We start from the raw sequence: 26,525 nt of genomic DNA on the forward strand, positions 1-26,525 counted from the left end.
TTAGTTATAGGACCAGGACACAAACCTGTAAATATTTGTTCACAGTAAACACCTGTTACCATTGTTACAACCTGTCTCAGTGCTCTGTCAAATGGGTGTGAGGGGTGGGCTGGCCAGAGGAAGTGGTTGGGGGGGGGGGGAATGGCCAGATGTTGTGGGTGACCCAGGCTCCCACCATCTCCCATCATCTGGCAGATATGTTGCACTGTCTCTCTGTTCAGCTGGAGTCTCTGTGGGTGGCGGGGGTAGAGACATAGAATGTCATCAAGATGATGATTCACTTGACCATCCAATGCCACCAGGTTACATGGTCACCCTGAGCTGCAGTGCTGCACCATCATCAATGTATCCAACCTTGGCCGGGCTCTTTGGGATGATGAGGTCCACACTGCATCCCCGTCCCCATCAGTGACTGGCACATGGCCAGTGATGTGAGTAGCCTCTATCCTCACCATCCGTCTCTGCCAACTAGAGTACCGGTGACTACTGCAACAGGTGTTAACGCGAGGCTCTGTGGCCCCTGTCCTGTTTCTCACAGTGGGGTCTTCTGTCGGTCACCTCGCTGGATGAGCCGTGTGCTATCCCACCAGGAGGGTGGAAACTGGTTGTGTGGTGGAGATGTTCATACAGGCATGTGGTTTTATGCTGAGAGACTGGTGTGCGGTGACATCCTACAGATGGAGGTGAATGAGGGATGGGTGTGTTTTCTGGGACCTTAGCCGCATTGTGATGTGGAGCCAGGGTTCATCATAGGTTGTGACAGGGACCTAGTCTTGTTTCCTGGCCAGGGGTAGGATGGATGAATTGGATCAGGGTGGGCGCGGTGGACAGGCAGGGCTTGGATATATCTTGTGATCCTCAGGGGTGTGCTTGCTGCTATTGCTGGGATATGAGGGTGTTCAGATGGGTGGGCAGGGTGGGTTGCCACATGACCAGTAGCTCTCAGAGCATTTGCAGGGTCCTGTGAGCAGTTAGCAGTCTCACAACCAAAAGCCTGTAAGTTGCTGCTCGGGGTGGGTTTAAATGGTTTATTGCAGAAATGGGGGTCTCAGCCAGGGTACCCAGATCCTGAGGGGGACATCCCAAGTCACTCCCACTACTCCCCGAGGTCCAGGGTACACACCCTGAGGGGGACATCCCAAGTCCCTCACACTACTCCCTGAGGTCCAGGGTACCCACCCTGAGGGGGACATCCCAAGTCCCTCACACTACTCCCTGAGGTCCAGGGTACACACCCTGAGGGGGACATCCCAAGTCCCTCACACTACTCCCTGAGGTCCAGGGTACCCACCCTGAGGGGGACATCCCAAGTCCCTCACACTACTCCCTGAGGTCCAGGGTACACACCCTGAGGGGGACATCCCAAGTCACTCCCACTACTCCCCGAGGTCCAGGGTACCCACCCTGAGGGGGACATCCCAAGTCACTCCCACTACTCCCCGAGGTCCAGGGTACCCACCCTGAGGGGGACATCCCAAGTCACTCCCACTACTCCCCGAGGTCCAGGCTTACACCCCCCAGCAAGCCTGAAAATTTTAAACCGTTTTCTTACTTCCTTGCTCCCCCTCAAATGCCATGACGGCCACTGGTACATACTTGCAGCAACTCACACAAACACTTGAGTCCCGGCTGTGAGGAATGGAGCACAACAGAGGGATGGAGAATAGGGCTTCCAGCCCGTTAATACATGCAAATTATGGATTTGCATGGTGCTGCCAGCAGGGGGCGGGTAGCTCACAGCTGCATGGTGCTGCCAGCAGGGGGTGGGTAGTTCGAAGCCACATTGTACTGCTAGCAGGGGGCGGATAGCTCGCAGCTGCATGGTGCTGACAGCAGGGGGCGGATAGCTCACAGCTGCCGCTGGAGGAGATCGGAACATTGCAACGTGTTTGGTGTCTGGTACCAATCCCATTTTTCGGGGGTGTAATAACCTGCACAGGACTCATCCAGCTGGGGATGATTGTTCCCTGTGTTCAATTGGACTGAGTTAACACAGCACTAGCATAAAAGGCCGGCAGCTGTAGAGCCAGCTAAAAAGGAATGAGGAACCTGTGAAAGGTAACCAGGCCCTGTGAATGATTGATGCCGAAATAAAGACCTTTTAAGAAGCTCGTTGGACTCCCCTGGCTTTATCACAGGGGGGATTCTCCATTCTCCACCCGATTGGGAATTCTAATACTGGCATCGGGAAATGGATAATCCACCCCTCTATCTTTTCCTTCCTGTTTGACTTTTTGCAGAAATGATGGGCGAGATTCTCCCATATGGGGAGAAATCGTAAGGCTGGCGTCAAACCCGGGCGGGTTTGACGCTAGCCCCCCCCCTTCCCGACCGGGAACCGATTCTGGTCCCCGGTCGGGGCTAGCAGCCCGACGCCGTAAGCTCCGGCATCACGGGCTTAACGAATTTCGTTAAGCCCGCTTGCCGGAGTTAGCGCCGGCTGACGCGTCATATGACGTCAGCCGCGCATGCGCGGATTGGAAGACTCCAACCCGCGCATGCGCGGATGACGTCATCGCGCATTTGCGCGAAACCCGCGCATGCGCGGGCCGGGTTGCCCCTCAGCCGCCCCGCGAATGGATACTGCGGGGCGGCGGAAGGAGAAATAGTGCGCGGGCATCGGGCCCGCTGCCCGCGATCGGTGCCCACCGATCGCGGGCCCATGGCACCCTTGGCACGGCCGTGGTACTGCCGTGCCAATCGGTGCCATGGTTATAAAATGCGAGTGTTTACGGCCGTTTTTACGAACGGCCAGACCAGGTGTGTTTGCCGTTCGTAAAAACAGCCGTAAAGGGCTGGGAACTCGGCCCATCTATCAGCTGTGAATCGCTGCCGGCCGTAAAAAAATGGCGGCTGCGATTCGTGTCGGGAGTTGGGCGGGGGGGGGGGGAGAGAATAGCGGGAGGGCGTCGGAACAGCGTGGCCGTAAAATTTTACGAGCCACGCTATTCTCCGCACCGTCGGGAGTGCGGAGAATCTCGCCCGATGAATTTGATGACCGAGAGCTCAATCGAGACGGTAAATATTTGAAATGTAACAACGCCTTCATTTTATATGCTGAATCACAGAATTTACAGTGCGGAAGGAGGCTATTCGGCCCATTGAGTTTGCACCTGCCCTAGGAAAGAGCACCCTACCCAAACCCACACCTCCACCCTATCCCCACACCTCCACCCTATCCCCACACCTCCACCCTATCCCCATAACCCCAACTTTGGATGGGGTGGTGTTTGTGCAGTGCGTCCAGGATGCTTTTCTAACACAGTATGTGGATTGTCCGACCAGAGGGGAAGCCATATTAGATTTGATACTTGGTAATGAACAGTGCAAGTGATAGATTTATTAATGAGGGAGCATATTGGAGATAGTGACCACAATTCCGCGACTTTCACTTCAGTAATGGAGAGGGATAGGTACGTGCAACAGGGCAAGGTTTGCAATTGGGGAAAGGGTAAATACGATACTGTCAGACAAGAACTGAAGTGCATAAGTTGGGAACATAGGCTGTCAGGGAAGGGCACAATTGAAATGTGGAACTTGTTCAAGGAACAGATACTACGTGTCCTTGATCTGTATGTCCCTCTCAGGCAGGGAAGAGATGGTCGAGTGAGGGAACCATGTTTGACAAGAGAGGTTGAATGTCTTGTTAAGAGGAAGAAGGATATTTATGTAAGGCTGAGGAAACGAGGTTCAGACAGGGCGCGGGAGGAATACAAGATAGCCAGGAGGGAACTGAAGAAAGGGATTAGGAGAGCTAAGAGAAGGCATGAAAAAGTTTTGGCGGGTAGAATCAAGGAAACCACAAGGCCTTTTACACATACGTGAAAAATATGAGAATGACTAGAGCGAGGGTAGATCCGATCAAGGACAGTAGCGAGAGATTGTGTATTGTGTCTGAAGAGATAGGAGAGGTCTTGAACGAGTACTTTTCTTCAGTATTTATGAATGAGAGGGGCCATGTTGTTGGCGAGGACAGTGTGAAACAAACTGGTAAGCTCGAGGAGATACTTGTGAGGAAGGAAGGTGTGTTGGGCATTTTAAAAAACTTGAGGATAGACAAGTCCCCCGGGCCTGACTGGATATGTCCAGAGATTCTATGGGAAGCAAGAGATGAAATTGCAGAGCCGTTGGCAATTACCTTTTCGTCCTCACTGTCAACAGGGGCGGTACCAGGGGATTGGAGAGTGGCAAATGTCATGCCCTGTTCAAAAAGGGAATAGGGATAACCCTGGAAATTACAGGCCAGTTAGTCTTACTTTGGTGATCAGCAAAGTAATGGAAAGGGTACTGAGGGATAGGATTTCTGAGCATCTGGAAAGACACTGCTTGATTAGCGATAGTCAGCACTGATTTGTGAGGGGTAGGTCTTGCCTCACAAGTCTTATTGAATTCTTTGAGGAGGTGATCAAGCACGTTGATGAAGGTAAAGCAGTGGATGTAGTGTACATGGATTTTAGTAAGGCATTTGATAAGGTTCCCCATGGTAGGCTTATGCAGAAAGTAAGGAGGCATGGGATAGTGGGATATTTAGCCAGTTGGATAATGAACTGGCTAACCAATAGAAGTCAGAGAGTGGTGGTGGTTGGCCTTTTCTCATTAGAACGGAGAAGGATGGGGGGGGGGGGGGGGGGGCGACTTGATAGAGGTTTATAAGATGATCAGGGGAATAGATAGAGTAGACAGTCAGAGACTTTTTCCCCGGGTGGAACAATCCATTACAAGGAGACATAAATTTAAGGTGAATAGTGGAAGATATAGGGTGGATGTCAGAGGTAGGTTCTTTACCCAGAGAGTAGTGGGGGCATGGAATGCACTGCCTGTGGAAGTCGTTGAATCAAAATCATTAGGGACCTTCAAGGGGCTTTTGGATAGGTACATTGGTTATGGTAGAACGATGGGGTGTAGATTAATTTGTTAACTTAGAATAAAAGTTCGGCACAACATCGTGGGCCGAAGGGCCCGTTCTGTGCTGTATTTTTCTATGATCTATGTTCTAAGGGCAATTTAGCATGGCCAATCCACCTAACCTGCACATCTTTGGACTGTGGTAGTAAACCGGAGCACCCGGAGGAAACCCACGCAGATGTGGAGAGACTCCGCACAGACAGTGATCCAAGCCCGGAATCGAATCTGGGACCCTGGAGCTGTGAAGTAACTGTGCTAACCACTGTGCTACCGTGCTGTTCTTTCTGCTTGTTTTGTTACAGTGACACCACCACTACCCAAGGCAGTTTAGAAAGTTCCAATCAAGTCAATTCGGCGGTTAAAGCTTAGACTTAGACTTAGAACAGTACAGCACAGAACAGGCCCTTCGGCCCTCGAAGTTGTGCCGAGCAATGGTCACCCCACTCAATACCCGTAACCCCCCCCTTACCAATCCACCTTACCCGCACATCTTTGGACTGTGGGAGGAAACCGGAGCACCCGGAGGAAACCCACGCACACACGGGCAGGACGTGCAGACTCCGCACAGACAGTGACCCAGCAGGGAACCGAACCTGGGACCCTGGAGCTGTGAAGCATTTACGCTAACCACCATGCTACCTTGCTGGTCTGATTTTTATAGAATCATAGAAGAGTGCAGAAGAGGCCATTCAGCCCGTCGACTCTGCACCGACCCTTTGAAAGACCAGCCTAACTAGGCCCAAACCCACGTCCTATTCCTGCAACTTCACGCTAAGGAGCAATTTAGCACGGCCTATCTTTATATTTCAATACTTGTCCCAAGTGGCAAGTGCTGTCTACATATTTTAGCTCAGGAACAGCCAACACCTGTGAATATCGTGGGAGAGAGCAGTGCAGGAATCTGCTGCATGAGCGGATGTAGCTGGCATATGTTGCGCTGATGTGCAGCATGGAAAATCAGGAGCATGGTAAGTCAACATCAGAAAAAGAGTTAAAAGGGCGGCAGTGGTTAGCACTGGGACTGCGGCGCTGAGGACCCGGGTTTGAATCCCAGCCCTGGGTCACTGTCCGTGTGGAGTTTGTACATTCTCCCCGTGTCTGCGTGGGTTTTGCCCCCACAATCCAAAGATATGCAGGGTAGGTGGATTGACCATGCTAAGTTGCCCCTAAATTGGAAAACAAATAATTGGGTACTCTAAAAAAAATTTTTTTAAAGAAAAAAAGAGTTATGAAAGGTACAAGATGAATGGCTGAAAGGAGAAAAGCAATGCCCTCTCTACAACTTTTCAAAACCTGAAATGAAAATAGGCTTTTGTAGTTAGGTCACCACTAGAGAGGGAACCCCTAATGGCCGGTGGCTGATGCTCAAACCAGTCAAGCAGGGAGGACTTTGAAATTTGCCTGGAGCAATGTCCCCTCGTCTGTCACCTGGAGTCCACCTCCATGAAGTCACGCTGTTGTAAACTGTCTATGTGGACCTTAATAGGCCTCAACTGGCTAGCTGCTTGTTGGCGAGTAGCCTTGCTGTCCCTCCCTTTCCACCTCCGTGAAAATGGCCTGAGAATGGGCTGGTCCGAAATTCTACCCACCTCTGTGCCCGCCCGCATCGGGGCTTAAACTTTCAGCCCCATGTAGTAGAGATCTAACTGGAACCTGGACACAGCAGGAAAGAGGTCGCCCCTGAGTATGGAGATATCGTGGAGCCAATTTTCAATTGAAACATACATCAACCAATCAATGGGCTGAGCAATTATATTAAGAACTTAAAAGTGTACTGTTAATCTAATGGTACCAGATCAGAGGCCTGAATCATATTCATGGCTGGAATCCATTTGAATTTGTTTCAGAAGCTGGTGACTTGCCATTTCTGGGCTTGTGGGATGGTAATGTGGGGGAGGGGCAAGCTATAAAATGCAGCAACCCTTCTGGGAAGCTGAGCTAGTAATTCAACTTGAAGAGGAGTGGGAGCAATCCTGCAACCTCTGCCTTTCTCCCATCCCAAGAAGAGACAGTGGGGCCAATGATTCTGCTCTATATTTGGAGAAGTCAAACATGTGCTCTGGCAGATGTTTGACAACTTCTGCGCTTCAACACACGTCCATCACTTTCTTGAGCATTGTTTTGTCCAGGGTTGAGAAACTCCAAAGTGCATTAAGAAGTTCACCTGACCTACAACCTTTATGTTGAATTTGGCTAGGATGAGCACAAAAGCCTTCGCTTTCATGTAATACGGTGACCAGGGGCGAGATTCTCTGACCCTCTCCAAGATTCGGTGGGGGCGGGAATCGCGCTGCGCCGGTCGGCGGGTCTCCGCGGCGATTCTCTGGCCCGTGATGGACCGAAGTCCCGCCGCTGACAGGCCTCTCCCACCGGCGTGGATTAAACCACCTACCTGACTGGCGGGATTGGCGGCGCGGGCGGGCTCTGGAGTCCTGGGGGGGTGGGGGGTGGGGGGGGGTGATCTGACCCCGGGGATGCCCCCACGGTGGCCTGGCCCATGATCGGGGCCCACGGGCCTGTGCCATGGGGGCACTCTTTTTTTCTTGCGCCTTCGCCATGGTCTTCACCATGGCGGAAGCGGAAGAGACCCCCTCCCCTGCGCATGCGCCGGTATGACGTCAGCAGCCGCTGACACTCCGGCGCATATGCGGACTTACGCCAGCTGGCGAAGTCCTTTCAGCCCCGGCTGGTGTGGCGCCAAGGGCCATTCATGCCAGCCGGCGGAGTGGGAACCACTCCGGTGCGCGCCTAGCCCCTCAATGTGAGGGCTTGGCCCCTAAAGGTGCGGAGACCTCCACTCCACTCCATCACGCCGGGACCCCCCGCCCCGCCGGGTAGGGGAGAATCCCGGCCCGGAATTATTCGCCGTACTGTTGCTGTGGCCTAACTAGTGTTTTATACAATTTTAGCATAATCTCCCAGCAATTTTCCAATTGTAAAGATTTTCATGATATACATATGATAGCAACACCTATCTGCTCGTTCAACATTGTGAGCTAATTTACAGATGGCTGCTGAGGAAAGCCATTGACATTTGAGCTATGTCTCTATATAACGGCACAATATAAATGAGCCGCCATTTTCTGAAACTTCATTCGCTGAACTAATAAATTTAGTAAATCACTCAGTCGAGTTCAATTTTAATAATACCATAAATGCCCAAATAGATAGTGTGGCCAGGAGATACTGTACAGGCTCAGATCTTTCAAATATTTCTTTCAATTTCCCCAAGAAATGTGTTTTTGATGGACTGATATGTTTGTGACCTTTGAATCTGCAGCTGTGTCTAAGGATTTCTTTACAACAACTTAATACACTCCATCCCTGGCCAAAATTTGCTTTAGAGATGAAACAATCCATCTTGCTCCCTTTCCTCGATGGTCAGTTGAGAAATCCTCTACTGTCTACTGCAAGCTTACATTCACCAGTTGGGATTCGTACAGTTACACACAGGAAAAGATAAGTTTTATCAGTAATCTTTTAAATAGGGTCTGAAGCCATTTGTTCACTCTGCAAGCCTGATTCAGAAATAGAGCACATCAAAACTATACTGCGGTATAATGGCTAGACCAATCATTGTCCATGATGCATTGTACAAACTCACAAATGGTCAATAGGCCGCCACTTTTGGGCCTGAACAGTGTTGTGTCGATCTCAAATTACCATGCAAAGTATCTAAAAAATTTGAACAATAGATTAAGAAAGCCATTTCACACTGCTAGTATGTAGTGGCTACACGAGTAGTATTTTCCACTAACAGTTGCTGCCGACAGTCCAAAAAGACACAATTGAACAATGTTGTGCCTGAATTTTAGTGCTGGCGTGATGCCAGGTACGTAGGACATATGTCCCAAATATTGGCTGATCGAATCAAACAGTTTGTTCCTTAGGTTGTTTGGAATGGGCACAGTATAGAACGTACTCAACCAACCCTTCCAAAAACCAAAACGAAACTACTTTTAGATGTGATTCTGTGATTGGGTGGCACTTGCTGAATAATCCTGAGTGATACTATAGCTACACTAACAACCAACTTAAGATAATCAGTTGAGGTCATAACCTGACTCATTTACCCTTTCGAGAAGTAACATTCATTCATACATCGTGACCTATTCTCAGCAAAACAAAGAAATATATTCAAGCTTTGTGTTATTTTTAATTAGTCAGCAGTTTGGGAAGCCAATATGTCCCCTTTGCATTCTCCATGGCAATGCCTTGACCAATCAGAGTTGACTAGCCAACAAATGTCCTGATGCGTGCATGATGAAAAGCTTCAGCAATATGTCTCTCTTTTCAACAATGAAAATGTTTTGTCCAAAATAATAGGAAGGTATATATTTAAAGAGATCTTTAAGTCCTTGGAGAGGGATTTAAACCCCAAACATCTGACTCTGAGAGAGTGTGGTGTAATGTTTTTGTCAGATGGCCTGATTTATTAAAAGAACACTTGTAACTAAAGCTATAATTGATTTATTAATATTAACTGTGGGTAAACTATATACAAGACAACAGATGAATAACATTAAAAATACACACAAGCAACCTCTCTCTTCAACTTCCTCCAGCCAGTCTGGTAAAAGCAAATTACTGCGGATGTTTGAATCTAAATCCTAAGAGAAAATGCTGGAAAATCTCAGCAAGTCTGGCATGGTCATCTGGACTCGAAACGTTAGCTCTTTTCTTTCCCACAGATGCTGCCAGACCTGCTGAGATTTTCCAGCATTTTCTCTTTGGTTCCTGCAGTCTGAGGTCAGCTGACTTTAACATTCACTTATACACTAGTGAGACTCCTAGTGATCAGACGGTGCATTACAACACAACCATGATATCACTACATGTGCTACTTCACTTTATTTTCCCTAACCAACTAATGAGATCGGTTTATTTTATTTCAGAAAAAACGTTTACTTACTACAAAGTCACCCTCAGCTGCTGCAAGCTTCAATGGAGTGTAGCCATCATTGTTCACAATGTTTTCTACAAATTGATGATGTTTCTCAGACACAAGAGATGTGATGAGATCATACATGGAATATGCCTGTTCTTTTTCTGGTTGTAGAACTAACACATGAAGCACTGTGTTACCTGCAGAAAAATGATTCAGATTTTTAATCATTTTCAGAAGCAGTATGCCTTCCCAATCATTGTAAGCATTCATACCAATGTAGCTTCATCTGCCTGAGAGTAATGCTGATGGCTCAAAGCCTATGGGAACCATGTGGACAAGTATTTTCAGGTATGAATGTGCATTTTGAACAAGAGTATTTGAGTCTGCATTTAGGGTGAGTTCATAAATTAAAGTGAAATCTTAAAACCAGCTAAACTGGTCAAATCCATGGTTAATTTGCACGTTTAGTATTAGCATTATTCATACCTTTGATTCCATTTGGTTAGCACAAAACATCCTACATTCTCACTCCTAGGGCACAGCACAATTTAATGGCCACACTTGTGGCCAAAAAGCAGCTCGCTGTGGCATAACGTGGCCGAGAAAAGCCAAGAGATCCCACGATCTCACGAGACATTGTGATGTGAATCCTTCCCGTTGTGGGTGGGATCACGTATCAGCAAATCTGCATATTAAAGCGAGACAGATCGGAGACCTCGGGCAAGCACCGTTCAGTACTGGTCTCCACAAACGGGAACCAGACAGAACGGCACTCGTGGAGGTCTCTCAGAGGATTGGAGGTCCCCAGGTGCAAGCCCTTTGGGCAGAGTGATACTCTGGTACTCCTGGTGCCACCCAGGCATCCTGGCACTGACGGCCTGCCACTTCTATCTGGCATGGGAACTGCCAGGGTGCCAGGTTGGCACTGCCAAGGTGCCAAGCTGGAATCTTTCACGCAGGTGCAGTCGGGCTGGGGTGACTTCCACAAGTGCTGGGGAGGGCGGGGAACCTCCTATAGTGTGTTGAGTGCTTGGAGGGGGAGGTTGTCGGGGGTCGTTTTTCCAGGGCCTTGGAGATTGGGACGCCATTTAATAGCATCCTGATCTCTTGCTACACTGAGGACTTCAGGCGAGTGGAGCTCCAACCGGGCTAGCTTTGTGCGGCCTCGGCCGCTGAAGTCCCTTGTCAAACACGAGTCACATTTTATAGCCTGGCGGAGGTGAAGCATCATGGGGGGGGTCTGGAAATTGCAGTGCCGGCCCATTAATGATATATCAGCAGCCTTTACTGTACAATTTGCGTGCCCAGGCTGGCAAACGGCATGGAACGCATTCATGCCACTGTTGAGGCATTAGAGCAGGGCAATCTATCTCTGCAATCACTTTCAGACATATAACCTTCAGTCCACTATCCTTGCACACTGTGCATGGCCTTTTCCCTTTGGTTCATCACCTTACACTGTCAAATTTCCTCCTTGTCTTTAAAAACATTCTCACACCTAGGGGCGTTTCACAGTAACTTCATTGAAGCCGACTTGTGATAATAAGCGATTATTATTATTAAGCCTTTGGTCACCTCGCCTCACTCTCACACAATGGCTCTTTGTCCGTTTCCCCTTTTACTTAAATAAGCAAAATATTGTGGATGCTGGAATCTGAACCAAAACAGAGGATGCTGGAAAAACTCAGCCGGTAAAAACTCCTTTTATTTATATTTTTCTCCCTTTGGTGTAAAGTACCTCGGGTCTACATTAAGGCTGTTAAATCAATGCATGTTGTTACCTCCGGTGCCATGGATTCTGCGCACATTGGGAGTCCATTGCCACAATTATGTAATGCCACTAACTTGAATTGTTCTAATTTTATTTGAGAATACAATTCTATCCCAGTGGGCACATAGGCATAAGTTTGTGATTACCTACAAATGTTTCTCAATTTATCACATCTTCTTTCCTGATGTTTTTAATGCTGGTGATATCCCGCACGACGATGCTTTGTGTCTCTTGTTCCAATTTAAAACAAAAGTTTCCACAGTGGTCTGACATTTCAGAAGAAAGAATTTATGAAAACTTTTAACCCACCTTTGTATTTCATGAATAGTTACGATTGCAGTTTACTATGGAGCCATCGGTAAAAAATGGAACATTCCTAAAAAAAATTTTAATTCAGGCACGACTGTTGGAATGATTATGGAATACTTACCTAATGAATCCTGTGCCTCTAAAGGTGCACAATGCTTAACAAGAGTTCTGACAATCTCTTCATTGCCAATGCATGCTGCAAACGACAACAAATATTCACCTGGAGGTAAGAAAATATGGTCAACTACAGACACAATAATAACAAAAAATGAACCCACCTCTGCACATCAGTCTACAGTCAACATTGCGAAAGACAGTTGCAACAGATATTTTGCAGAGGCTTCAAAATGATTAAGAATCTCAAAAATGATTATTCCACATGTGCTATTGTTTGATAGCTACATGCCTCTACTTAAGTAACATGGTGCTCTATTATCTTAAAACCCTTAAGGATAGCCATGCTAAAATTAGAATTTCGGAGATAAATGAGAATCTGGACTAGCAGGACAGTTTATTCAGTTACAATAGTCTTGTTGCCCTGCTGTTATTCTAAGAAAACCATAGATTGCTCAGGCCAAGCGTTTTGCCACGATGGAGAGCCTCTCAATTGTGGCAAAAATTACAGAGCAGTCTGAAAATCCTATGTCCTGCCCCTGAAGCAGGGCAATTCCCATTTTTGCGAGTGCAGGAATGGAGGGGGGGGAAGGGTTGGGATGTACCGCAGTTGGACTCGGTCACACATGGCTGAAGCCATCACCATCACAAACATGGCCTCGATATATTGCAAACACACATGGTAATAAGTCATTCACAACCTGGCCGCCCCTCCCATGAATGCCAGCGACTGTAAATATGGGACCCTGTCACCAAATTGTTCACAATCAAACAGTGCCCACAATGCTGAGAGTGACACTATGTCAGACTTCAAACCCAATACATGCTGATAGAATTGTATGTTGTAACATACATGCAGATAAGGCATGATGCACATAACAGTCTATAACTGTTCTGCAACAGCACTTTGAAAGAAATTGCACACAATCCATTCTGGCCAATGGTCTAGTTGGTCACACCAACATTCCTGGTTTACATATATCTCTGCTTAGTGAACAAGACACATCCTGTGATACCTGGATTACAAATGCAGCCCAAACTAGTTGGCATAGCAAACAACTAATCTTACCTGCACGACACATGACCTCTGCAACTGTGATGCATTCACCTCAGCCAATGTGTAACACTGCAATGTAAATGAGTGTCTTGCACCCTGCACTCATGCTTGAGATGAATCTGCTGCCCATTGAAGTCAAACTTTGATGGACAATGAAAGTTACATGAAACAGTGTTTGAGCTTTGAACACTGGAATCTTACATCATACAGAGAGAGGGAAAAATCCCGCCAAAGCATCAGCTGACAACCTTGATCCTGTTGACGACACTTCAAGATGGACCTCGGCTGGTCACACTCATTATTATTGGTAAAACCACCTTCAGAATGTGAGCATTCTTTTTGAGATCTCTAGTGACAAACACACACCGATTTGCATACAGGTGTAAGTAAATTTATTCAAATGTGATATATGCAATGTGAATAATGTAACCACAGTGAACTCATTAGTGCTCTAGGTGAGACAGCACCTGAGCCCGCGTTCATACCTGTAAAGTGACCCCCATGTTGCCTCAGAGGCGGTGGAGGCTGGCTGCCCATTTCTCTGTCACAACAGCAATGAGGCACGGTGGCTGACCTCGTCCGGCAGATACTCATTGTGATCTTACTCAGACTGTGGCCTCTCCATGTGCAGCCATGGTTACTGGCACTGTTGAGCACACGAGGGCTCTGGCAGAGATACTGGGAGATGAGGGTGATACCCTCACTCTCTTCAGTTACCTCCACAGCCTTGGGTTGGTCTTCAGGTGGGGTTGATTGAGCTAACTGCTGGTGCAGAGCAGGCGTCCATTCCAGTAACCATTGTGTCAATAGTGTGCGACCTTTCAGTTTAGGCTTTGCAGCGCCTCATGTATTCTGTGGATTTTAGAGCTCATACTCTGAGTGGACTGGTCCAGGCTACTGAGGGAGGCTTACATCCTTTCCTGGCCGAGATGCTTGCAGTTGCACCCGCTCTGAGTGTTGTTCTCCAGCAGACCTACCAATCTCTCTCATGGTTAGAGGTCATCTGGTTGAACCTCAAGACAATGTGGAACTCCTGACAGCAATAGGTTCCCCCATTCACAGTCCAAGTGCTCCCAATGTGGCATGGAACTTGGCCAAAGATCCACACATCTGCAACTGATTGTCCGATACTGTGCTGCTACAGGTGACCCCTGAAGCTCCATGTTCCTGCCCAATGATGGATCATTGTAATATTTATTGCGCGTTTGAGGGGGACCTAACATAGATGTCTCGAACATTTCCTATCAATGAAGGGCACACTTTGTTGAACTGGCGCTCAGAGGGCGTCATGCATGCCATTAATATCCCCCTGGGCCTGGGGAAAGCCAGCGATGGTGTCAAATCCTGCTGCCCGGGTATCTTGGTGGGCCTGGTCCAGGTTCAAGGTCATGTAGTCCAATGTCTGGGTGCATAGGGCACATGTGACAGTGCGGAAGCGCGTGTATGCAGACGTTTGTGAGATCCCACATAGGTCCCTGCTCACGCCCTGGAGTGAACCAGAAGGATAAATGTTCAGGGCGACCATCTCCATACCCCTGCTGGTGCCCTTCTCCATACCCCTGTGGTGTCAGATGCACCACCATCTGGTACAGTCTCCCTGGTGATCAGGAATCATCAGCAGCATTCGTGGTTTGGCAACTCCTTGAAGGACAGACACCGATGTTATACACATGCCGTAATGTGGCGCTGCTTTCTCGCATCTTAGGTGGACAACCGGCACTTGAGACTCACTGGCTGGTCCCAGCTCTGGGGCGGGCTCCACTTGAGCAAGGACCTCCCTGGGCTGGCCTTGGTGCCCTTGCTACTGTGCATCTGCAGTGATTGCAGCGGCCAGGTAGATAGCGAGCACAGCTGGCTGTAGTCCAAAATTCAGAGAATGTTAGCAAAATGAGATTCACTGGACCATTCAATGTCATCAGTCTACACGGTCACACTGAGTTGTAATGCTGTGCCACCCTCAACATGTTCCCCCATTCCTCTTCCAGCCCCTTTGAAATGATGTTGTCTGCACTGCACCCCTGTTCCCATCAGTGACTGATGCATGGTCAGTGATGTGGGCAGCCTCTACCCTCACCACCCATCCTTGCCAACAGGGGTACCAGTGGCTGTCGCAACCGGTGTTAGCGAATGGCTCTGTTGCCCCGGTCCTGTTTCTCCCAGTGTGGTCTACAGTAGGTCTCTTCACTGAGTGAGCGTGTGCTATCCCACCAGCACGATGGTAACTAGTTGTGCTGTGGAGATGGTCATACTGTGCAGCTCGTCATCTTTGTGCTAAGATCCTGGTGTAAGATCCCACTATTTGCAATTTGAAACAGCTTTTTGAAGATATCCAGCCAGAGCCTGCTTGGGTTCCAACAGGACCCAAATCTGTTCTGAAAAGAATGACTCTGTGTCATTGGGATGTAGGTTGGATTGAGAGCTGTATGTATTTCCTTTCTTGTTGTTTAATTGGGAATAGAGATAGTAAGTAAGGGTATGGTATTTACTGTACTTAGTAGTATTGTTTAAGGGTTAATTATAAGTTATTTTTGGGTGTGAATTTAAATATTTTAATACTGTGTTAATAATAAAGTTTGGTTTTAAAAATACCAAATCCCTATTTCTTTATGCAGTCACTCCTGGAGCACATCATTCTTTCCACATAGTCTTACCAAATAAACAAAAATATTGGGGCTTTGGTCCAGTATTCTATTCTGTTCGGGTCTGGGCTGGGATCGTAATACAGACATAAGTGCTTGTTAAGTATACTCTGCTGCAGAATGAAATGAAAAAATGAAAATCGCTTATTGTCACGAGTGGGCTTCAATGAAGTTACTGTGAAAAGCCCCCAGTCGCCACATTCCGGCGCCTGTTCGGGGAGGCTGGTACGGGAATTGAACCGTGCTGCTGGCCTGCTTGGTCTGCTTTAAAAGCCAGCGATTTAGCCGAGTGAGCTAAACCAGCCCCTAAATAGCCCCTCCAGAATAAAGGTTTCAGTAAAAGTTACACCAATTTTATTGCTGGAAAAAGGAGCAAACCCAAGTAACTGCATACAATCATTACATTACACTGGGAATAAATAAGGAAGCGTTCAAAGGTAAAGCATCTGAGTGGGAAAGTATGTTTTGGTATACCTGTTTTGCCGATCAAATTGATGCATGAGGTTATTCTTACCTTGTAAGATTTGCTGAAATCAAGCATTTGCAGCCAGATTCCTTCATCACAAAAACGTCAATGAAATGGAATGTTAGTTCCTTATTTTCACTGTGAAAGATCACCTGTGTGGATGATGCCTGCGGTACCACACAGGGCAAATCTCTTGTGCTGCATTATTTCCAGAAGTATTTATGATTTAGTAATCCAATCAAGTTTCTGTATTTGTGCTATATATCCTGCTCCCTCCTTCCCCCATAAAGGAAATCCCTAAATGACCAGCATATTACATGGCAGGAGCTCATTGTGCATACAATTAAGCCTGACTATGTAGTTTGGTGTCTGCTCAAACTGTCAATATAATGGAAAATTGACCATCTTAACCCTCAGAAGACCAATGAGACTTTACCATAGTAACACTGACATTCTTCTCCGGGAACAAAGCAGGATCCTGTTGCACGAGCATTCATCACATCAGCACCTCGCTTCAAAAGTTCTTTAACCATTTCCACATCTTGTTTCAGAACAGCAATGTGCATGGGTGTCTCACCTGTAGATAGATACAAAAAAGGAATTGAAAGTGATGCTAAAGACATAATTCATGCCTTTATTCATGTAAACAGTGTTCATTCATGTAAACAGTGTCAGAAATAGCTCCACGCTAAAGTTCTTTACTGAGTAATAAATTTCCTTGGTTCTTTATTTCACTCTGCCAAAAGGTTTGATTTAACCTCAGAAGCTCAGATACTGACACTGGTGAACAAAAATGAAAAGGTTGCATTTCAGAAAACCAACATCTTTCACATGTCTGAGCACTGAGTTCAAATGCATTAAAAGCAAACTGCTGACTATCTCTGTACAGTCAATCAATCAGCAATACTTTGGCCTTTTCCTCCCATCATTGTCTCCCATCATGGGCAGAATTTCTGTTTAGGGTATACTTGTGAAATTGTGCCCAAAAGGCACTTGAAATTGCATTGGTTATGTTGCAGTTTCAGTGTGCAATAACATTAATTTGCTTAATCACAGGAGGAAATTATTTTTTGAACCCATGCAATTGAGCTACACAACAGAATGCAATTGTTTCTTTATTGCTTTTCATTAAAAATAATTTATTTGAATATTTAAGCAGTGCATTTGACTAATACAGCTGAAACTGGGTTTATCTTGTGATGAATGTAAGAAATTATTATATTTTATATTTGTAGCAGTAAGGTTATTAAAATCTGGTTCAGGATGCATACAGCTAGTGTGTCTGCTAAAGCTGTGATTAAGGGGTTGTAAACATGATGTGATCATTAATTGTAACTATTTACTTGTTTACATGTAGTGGACTGATGGAATATTGTTTTGGATTTTGTAGAGTCCATGGGTGTAGATAATTTATGAGGAATTGTGTTTTGGTGCTGGCAAATCAGGTCATGAGACATCTTGTGGGAGGAGACAGTAAAATGTCTTAAGTTTAGGATGTAATGAAGGGGAGGGGTCAGGTCGGCCTGTAGTTTCAGTTTCCCGTAGGATTTTAAGTTGAACAGAAGCGTCTTGAGTTGGCTCCTGAAAGCACTATTTGAAGAGCATTCCGGAGCCAGCACAATTGGCTTAAACTTGCAATTTAGTCCGAGGGTCCTGACCAGTTTTGTGGGCAAAATCTTTTCCAAGAGAATTGAACCTTGAATTCATGCAAAAGATGGCAGAAGCCACATTTGCAAGTGCTTTTAGACGTACCTCATTTTTAAAATTTCCACCCTGCAGCAACGATTTCACCCATGTTGCACTGAAATTATTGGTGTAAACAAGCAGAAACTCAACTGCAGTGTGCTTCAGCCCAACTTCGGGAGAGCACTTGCCAAAACACTAGTGTGACATTTCTTTGATTTTCCGACATCAACCATCCTGAGGCCCACCTGAGTGACAATGCCATTTTGTGGCGAATTGGGAACTATTTTGTGTTGCAATTCAATGCCATATTAGGAAGCGAGACAGTCCCAATACATTACACAACTCTTTCAGCCAAAAAATCGAGGAGACTTTCATCCTATGTTTGTTTGATCCACATGTTATCAGTGAAAGACCAATGTTTAATCAACTGCATCATTTGATAGCACTGCTATGGCATTTTCACCTCATATATATAGGCCTTGAAATAGGTTGAGAAACAGTTATTTTAATTTAGAAGACCTCCATTAACGATAAACAATTTTCAGTTGACTACATTAAGCATCTGTAAACCAATATTCCATAGCATCATGACCAGTTAAATAGGTAAAAATTAGCACTTAATTTATCTTCCAAATGTGTTCATTTTTGATAAATATATATAAGCCAGGATTTGAATTCGAGTGAGTCTAAAAATAAGATATTAAAATAACAACACCTTGCATTTGTCTATCATCTTTAACACAGTCAGAACTATTTCTATAAACAAAGAGAACGCCATTGCTACATTTTACCTCTGTACATATCAGACGTCATTGGTTCATTGATCAGTGATGGCATCATATCCAGAATGAACTCTGCGATTTCCTTATTTCCATTTAATAATGCTGTATGTAGTATTGTTTCTTCTAAATTCCCTTTAAATTATATTAGCGAATTTCAGTTTCAGAACAAATACTTAGTGGAATGCCAAAACATTGCTGATATATATTTTACAACGTACATTTTACAGTTTGTACAAATAAAATAAAATGATTCAGGAACAAATGTTTGCCATTAGTATATCTAGCATTATGAAAATTAATGTCCTCTTCTAACTAGCCAGCTGGCAATATCATTATCTATACATTTGTAACATGGATGCTGGCATTATAAATCAATACATATATTCTTGTTATTCAACCATGTCTTGTTCAATTTTTTTTTTTTGAAAAGTGGTTTGTTCAGTTCTCAGGACCAGTCACAGTGCTGATAAGAGGATTGTAGAAAGAGTTGCATTTCTCCAACATATAGAGCATCAGAGTGGGGTTAATTGGATAGTTCTTTCAAAGAGCCGGTATAGGCACAATGGGCCAAATAGCCTCCTTCCATGCTGCATCATTATATGATTATATTACATTTTTCTTCCCAAGACTTTCAGGTTGAATGGTGCTAACATTGTAGTGAACATGTGGCGCAGTGGTTATCACTAGGACTGCGGCGCTGAGGACCCGGATTCGAATCCCGGCCCTGGGTCACCGTCCGTGTGGAGTTTGCGCATTCTCCCCATGTCTGCATGGGTTTCACTCCCACAACCCAAAGATGTGCTGGTTAGGCGGATTGGCCATGCTAAAATTGCCCCTTAATTGGAAAAAGAAAAATAATTGGCTACTCTAAATTTAAAATAAACATTGTAGTAGATATTTTCAGGTCGATGAGTGCCTTTCTGTCAGGTTGGAGCAGGAGAATGCCCGACAGTGTGACATTGAAGCACCTTCCAAGTAGCCTAGTGAATTGGACCGTAAATTTCTACAGGTGTTTCCTCCTCATCTGCCTTAACTTCGTTGGAAACGCTGAGGAAACGGAAGAACTGTGTTAAATGGCATCGGCAGTTTTCTCCGGCTGTTCTGCCGAGTCACAGTCATCAGTCAGAGTTCCCCAGTGACAATGCACTTCTCAGTCAACTTCCTAAAGGGGATCTTTCAGAGGAGCAAGTTGTGAGAAATGGGGCTTTTGTTTGGCCCAGAGAACAAGATTGCTGATTGTCACAATTAAAATAAAACGTCCTGACTTTGGAACTTGAAGGTTAATTGTCTCTTTTTGAATTCTTTTGAATGGGTCCAAGCATAGAGATTAAACACACCAACTTGGGAATACCACAGAAAAATGCTTTGCTTCACCAAGGAAGAAATGATGGAACTGTGCTATTTTTCTGGAGTTTGCTGTTAACCCACATTATATATTAGCATGGCTAAGAAATTGCCAAAACGTCTTCAACGGCACTTCCTCGACACAATGTCTACTACCTATTCCAAGTTGCCATAGTGGGCATCAATAACATCCATCAAGTCATAAAGGTGCAACACATCAAGAAGCTTACTGATACTGAGCACCTTCTCTTCTCTCGGGGAATTCCTGTGGAATTCAGAAGACGTTTAGAAGACACTACAATTTTTCGCATTGCAAAATTGAGATTTTGTTGAAAGTGCCCATGCGTCCATTAGGATCTGCAATAAGAAAGTCCGTAGTCCAAGATGACCATAGGCTGCTTTCCCCTTTGAGATAAGAGCTGACTGGTGATGGTTTAACCTGAGGGTCATCACACCTCAAGCGAGAGGCCTTGAACCCACGCTGCTGGCTTTGTTCTGCAACACAAACCAGCTCTCTAGCGCACTGAGCTAAACCGGACCCCTACAATATTACAGCCCGCAGCAATAACATGGCCTTTATGAACCACTGGACAAGGTTTTCCGCTCTAGTTTGTGGCAGGCATGTTTGGTGGCGTGAGCAAATAATATGGTGAGAAGGCACATTCACGTCATTGTGAAATCAGTTTGCCACAGCCTGCTCCACCAGTCAATGGCAGGCCGTGTTCCAAGCCACCGCGCAACGGGACACCAATTTCAATACATTAAGATCACATTATAAACCTGCTCGCCGGAAACATCACCCCGCGTTGAATCATGCACCCACATCAGCATGATTATACCTTGATACGTTTCACGACTGTACATAAGTGATATGCACCAGGTAACCTTCAGTTCACTCAGGACTTGGAGGTTAATTTGCCTGGTTTCAGGCAGCACCACATTGCTTTTCTGGATCACATGGGCAAGTTTCTGCCTACCCAACCAGCAGGAAAGCAGGGGTGACTTTTCAACGGCTATAGGGCTCGCTTCAACAGGGGGAAAGGTGGTCTCAGGCAAGGGAAGAGGTCGCAAGGGAAGAGCTGTACTGGGGAATGGGGGTATCCCAGGGTGTGTAGGTGGGTTCATGTTGATCTGTGCAAGTGGCCTCCAGCTGGTGAGGGCAGAGGAAGCTATCTCCAGAGGAAATGAGACCAGATGGAGATATGAATGGGTGAGAGAGTGAGTGGTGATGTGCCTTGCTCCGTCAGTGAGTGAGGCTCCAGTGATGTGTGCTGGGCTGGTCAGTGTAAGTTTAGAGTCATGAGGTGATTTACTTTCATTGGCAGCATGAAAGATCGTTCATCTTCTTCCTGCACTGAATGTCCGACCCTGTCTATGCAGTGTTGGCACTGACTGCCACTACCACCACCTCCCAAACCGGAGTGGTGAGATGCTGGACCTCCTGTAGCCAAAGCGAGGGGTGGAGGAAGTCATGGCGGGCCTCCTGTGGTAGTATGAATGGGAGCACTGCCATTGGTGCAGAGCATTGGTTTTCCCATTGGCTCTGGCTGGTCATGTGCCTCTCGTCTGATTGGCTGGGACTAGTCATGGGACTGCTCACCAATTGGTCGAGAGGCAAGTAGACCCCGCCTCCGAGGCGGGGAATATGTAACCAGAGTTCCCGGCGGTCGGCCTTTCTCTGTAGTCGACCACCGGGCTAACAACTAGCTGATTAAAGCCTAAGTTTGGACCTTCATCGTGCCTTGCGTCCAATTGATAGTACATCAATTTAATCAGCTAGAATTTTGAAATGGAGCTACGCATCAAGCCTGACTGCCTCCGCATCAGCCCGCATGCTTCAAATGCGCCTGCAATCTTTAAACATTGCCAGGCATGTTTCAACAGTTACCTGACAACTGCAGCCAGCAAACCCACCAAGGAGCAGAAACTCCACATCCTCCACTCGTGCGTGGGTACGGCGGTATACTCAATGATTGAGGACGAAAATGATTATGAAGCGGCCATGGATATCCTGAGAGGACACTTTCTCCGGCCGGTCAACGAAGTATATGCACAGCATCACCTGACTACTAGACAACAGTTCCCTGGTGAGTCACTCGACGAGTTTTACCAGGCCCTCATGGCTCTAGGGAGAATGTGTGCCTGTCCACAAGTTTCTGCGACAGAGCACATGGAACTTTTAATTAGAGACGCTTACGTTGCCGGCATGCAGTCCCCTTCTATCCGCCAACGATTGCTAGAGAAGAACACCCTCAGCCTAGCTGAGGCACAGACCCTCGCAGCCTCCCTGGAGGTCGCCGACCTGAACGCCCGCGCATATGCCCCCGGCTGCGCGGCAACCCCTTGGACTTCATGGCAGGCTCTGTCCTCCGCTGACCCCGACCCCCCCAGGCCTGCGCTGCGGGACGCTCCGACAAGCTAACGGGGCCCCGCTGATATTTTTGCGGCCTCTCCAAACACCCCCGCCCGCACTGCCCAGCCCGCTCCGCTCTGTGTAAGAGCTGCGGGAAGAAGGGCCACTACGCTGTGGTCTGCCAGACCAAGTCGGTCGCTGCTGTTCCGCGCAGCGACCGCGGATCGCCCCCCCCCCCCCCCCCCCCCCCCCCCCCCCCCCCCCCCCCCGGGCCCTCCCAGGGCCCAGCGCTGCACACTGACCTCTCCGGCTCGCCTCCCGGCCCCCGCGACCGGCCCACGGTCCTCACTATGCGCTCCCGGCTGCCCTGACCGGCCCGCAGACGGCGCTGACACTGCCCCCAGCCGCCACTAGGTTCTCACGGGCGCCACCATCTTGGGTCCCAGACGCCACGTGCGGGTCATGGGCGCCACCATCTTGAGGCCCCGGCTCCACGTGCGGGTCCTGGGCGCCGCCATCTTGGGGCCCCGATTCCACGTGCGGACTCTGGGCACCGCCATCTTGGGCCAACACGGAAGGCCCTGCCAGCGATTACTCTGCCACCGAGGATGATCTGGAACTCTCGCCATGACTTGCTTCCATCACACTCGACCAGTCGCGACCACGCACGCTCGCCAAGACTACGACAACGATCCAGCTCAACGGGCATGAGATTAAATGCCTACTGGACTCCGGGAGCATGGAAAGTTTTGTCCACCCCGAGATGGTAAGACGCTGCGCGCTCCCCATCCACCCAGTCAAGCATAAGATCGATTTGGCTTCGGGTTCGCACTCCGTCCAGATCACCGTGTGCTGCATAGCAGACCTCACGGTCCAGGGGAGGGTTTTCAAAAACTACAAACTCCTCATTCTCCCCCGTCTATGCGTTCCGGCACTCTTGGGCCTGGATTTCCAGTGCAACCTGCAGAGCTTGACCTTCCATTTCGGCGGCCCTATTCCCCCCCTTACTGTCTGCAGCCTCGCGTACCTCAAAGTGGACCCCCCCTTCCTTGTTTGCTAATCTCACCCCAGATTGTAAACCTGTAGCCACTAGGAGCAGACGATACAGTGCCCAGGACCGGACCTTCATCGAGTCCGAGGTCCAGAGGCTCATTAAGGAAGGAGTCATTGAGGCCAGCAACAGTCCCTGGTGAGCCCAAGTGCTGGTAATTCGGACTGGGAAGAAAAATCGGATGGTCATTGACTATAGTCAGACCATCAACAGTTTACGCAGCTGGACGCGTATCCTCTCCCCCGTATTTCTGACCTGCTTAACAAGATCGTGAAGTACAAAGTCTTTTCTACGGTGGATCTTAAGTCTGCCTACCACCAGCTGCCCATCCGCGCGAGTGACCGCAAGTACACCGCGTTTGAGGCAGCCTCTACCACTTCCTCAGGGTTCCATTCGGTGTCACAAATGGGGTCTCGGTCTTCCAACGGGAGATGGACCGAATGGTTGACAAGCACGGTTTACGAACAGTGAGATTCACCTGAATGAAATCAGGATTGAGAGATTATAGTTACGGAGAAAAACTCAAAAATAGGATTATGAGGGAATCCAAGTGATTCTCGGAGAAGTTCCCAAGATTCAGCAAATTTTCGAAGGGGTAAATAGTGACAACTTTGTTTGGTGATCAGATATTAGGACCAAGGACTCCGAATGGACTGATTCACCAAATAAAAGCAAAACATTGCGGACGCTGGAAATCTGAAATGGAAACAGAAAATGCTGGAGACCTCAGCTGGTCTGGCAAGGTCTGTGGAGAGAAACAGAGTTAATGTTTCAAGTTTAAATGACCCTTCTACAGAACTGAAGAAAGATAGAGGTGTAAAGAATTATGTAGTTGCAAAGGGGTCAGAGGAGGTGGGGCAGAATAGAAGAACAGGGATAGGTCGGCTAAGGGAGATACTGACAAATTCGTCCCGGGCGTAAGAGAGTGTGAATGGTACTATTATGGGATGAAGATTGCTAATAGTGACAAAAGGTGGGAAAATAGAATGTGTTAATGGGACCAACTGAATAGCAAGGGACAGGTGGCCCAGTGGCGAAGGGGTAGGGTTCTGCCACATGTCAGTCTTGGGCCTACTGCAAAGCTCCAGCGGTACCCAACACAATCCGGAAGAACAACACTTACCATTTAGGCATGTTCGAGGCAAGATGCTGAGTTGAAATGCACTAACAACCAATTTGTAGGAAAGTGGAGGAAAAATGGGAAGAGAGGGTGAATTTTAAAAGCTCCGACTAAAATCGAATATAGAATTCAATAAAAAACACATAATTTGACTTTTTAACACCATAGTTTGGGGAATTGAAAACGTGGAAGATTAAGCTGTTTAAAATGAGAACCTAACCCCTCCAGTGCTCATGAGTTACCTGCAGTCCCTCATGCTCAAATTTTGTACATCATGAAGTTCTATTGATTGCCCTCTATATACAATATGAATATATCATCAAGCAGCAATAGTGTTTCAATAGAGAGATGTTGGGATAAGTCTGTATCATAGAATCCCTACAGTGCAGATGGAGGCCATTCGGCCCTTCAAGTCACCACCGACCCTCTGAAAGAGCATCAATCTAGGTCCACTCCTCCACCCTATCCCCTTAACCCCACCTAACCTTTTGGACACTAAGGGCAATTTAGAATGGCCAATCCACCTAACCTGCGTATCTTTGGACTGTGGGTGGAAACCGGAGCCCCCGGAGGAAACCCACGCAGTCACCCAAATCCGGAACTGGACCCTGGTCCCTGGCGCTGTGAGGCAGCAGCGCTAGCCACAGTGCCACAGTGCTGAGGGATAGAAATGTAATCAGTTATATATATATAGTTGGAGAAGGGATTGGGACAGAATAGATGGAGAAGGAGAATAACATGAACAAATTAATCAAAATCCATTTCTTACTGTTGTTAATATTCAGTTATCGACTGCTTCTACCAAGGCAAACGCAATGGAAGTTTAATGCAAGTGGAGAGGGGAGCACAAATGGGGAGGAACAAATGAAATGCAGAGAGCAATAGTCTATTATTAAACACACCTCGAATGGCAGGATCAAAATCTTTACTTGTTAACAAGGACTTCATGCTGACAGTGTCATTTATGTGAGCTGCTTTAAAAAACTCACTTCCATGCCTGCAAAAACACATTTCTTTCTGTATTTATTCAAGGAGTGAAACATTTGAGTCATTTCAAATCCATTTAAAATGTACTTAATGCCAGATAATCTCAAACAGTTCTAAAACAAATGCTTCTCCCTTCTTCGATGCGTGATTTATTCGAAGGATCAATACCCAGACTATTAAAATGTTGAAGGTATGGTACAGACTCATTTAAAATAAAACTCGATCAAAATTGCGATAAGAAAATTGTCACAAGATTTTTTTACACTATGTGACAACTTAAGTAAAAATTGAAATGTAACCCCTTCCTGGTGTTTATCTGTTAGCAGTACCACCCTCTCTCCCCTACCATAGAAACAACAATCAGGCTTCCAAAATTCAGCATAATTATTCCAGCAAAACATTAACGGCTCAGTTCAGTTGATGAATGAGCTTCATGTTGGAAGCTTGCATTTAGAAACCCAGTCCCATTATTTTAAAAACATCATCCATAACCATTCAATGTTAAATTCATTTTTTAATATCCAGATGGAAAATCAAAAACAAAAATTCATAAGGTTAGTCACATAACATAAGTCACAAAGATATTCGCAAGCTTTTCAACCAATGCTGTTTTATTTCCTAAATGTTTAATTGCAACTCATATAAACCTCTTGGGCTCAGTTGCTCCCCATCAAGATGTTCTACTAAATTCTAACTATTGTTTCTACAGGTTGCTGCATGGCTCAGCTTTGCAGTAAATTTGTTCTTAAGGTCTTTAAGTTTGTTACCTGGCAGTATCGTTCATGTTCACCGTGATATACATGAGGACTTTGTAAGTTACTTTCAACAGCTCTGAAACTGGTTGATTCCTTTAAAAAGAAGAAAGAGGGAAAGTTAATTCAGAAACATTACTTCAAGAATCAAAATATATTGGCCACCATTTTGCAGGTCCATTAGTCACAGGCACAAATCCCACAGCGGCCACAAATTATCGCGAAAGGCCAAAAACAGGCAGCTGGATTCTCCAGCGGCTGCGCTGAGCACCATGGCAGACACGGACCGCGGAGGCAGCTG

General features: G+C 46.7%; 1 protein-coding gene across 1 annotated transcript in view; it reads right to left on the minus strand.

The window, feature by feature from the left end:
* LOC119976205 (transient receptor potential cation channel subfamily V member 6-like) overlaps window positions 1-26,274 on the minus strand; it is a 76,167-nt gene extending 49,893 nt beyond the window's left edge. Inside the window, exons 1-6 of the mRNA XM_038816517.1 lie at window positions 26,240-26,274; window positions 25,388-25,482; window positions 18,627-18,749; window positions 16,586-16,726; window positions 11,995-12,093; window positions 9,818-9,990 (exon numbers count right to left, since the gene is read on the minus strand). Of these exons, the coding sequence (XP_038672445.1) occupies window positions 9,818-9,990; window positions 11,995-12,093; window positions 16,586-16,726; window positions 18,627-18,749; window positions 25,388-25,482; window positions 26,240-26,274 (666 nt within the window). The remainder of the gene's footprint in view (window positions 1-9,817; window positions 9,991-11,994; window positions 12,094-16,585; window positions 16,727-18,626; window positions 18,750-25,387; window positions 25,483-26,239) is intronic.
* Window positions 26,275-26,525: the final 251 nt, after the last annotated feature.

Source organism: Scyliorhinus canicula, chromosome 13, assembly GCF_902713615.1.
Source record: "Scyliorhinus canicula chromosome 13, sScyCan1.1, whole genome shotgun sequence".
NCBI classification, from domain to species: Eukaryota; Metazoa; Chordata; class Chondrichthyes; order Carcharhiniformes; family Scyliorhinidae; genus Scyliorhinus; species Scyliorhinus canicula.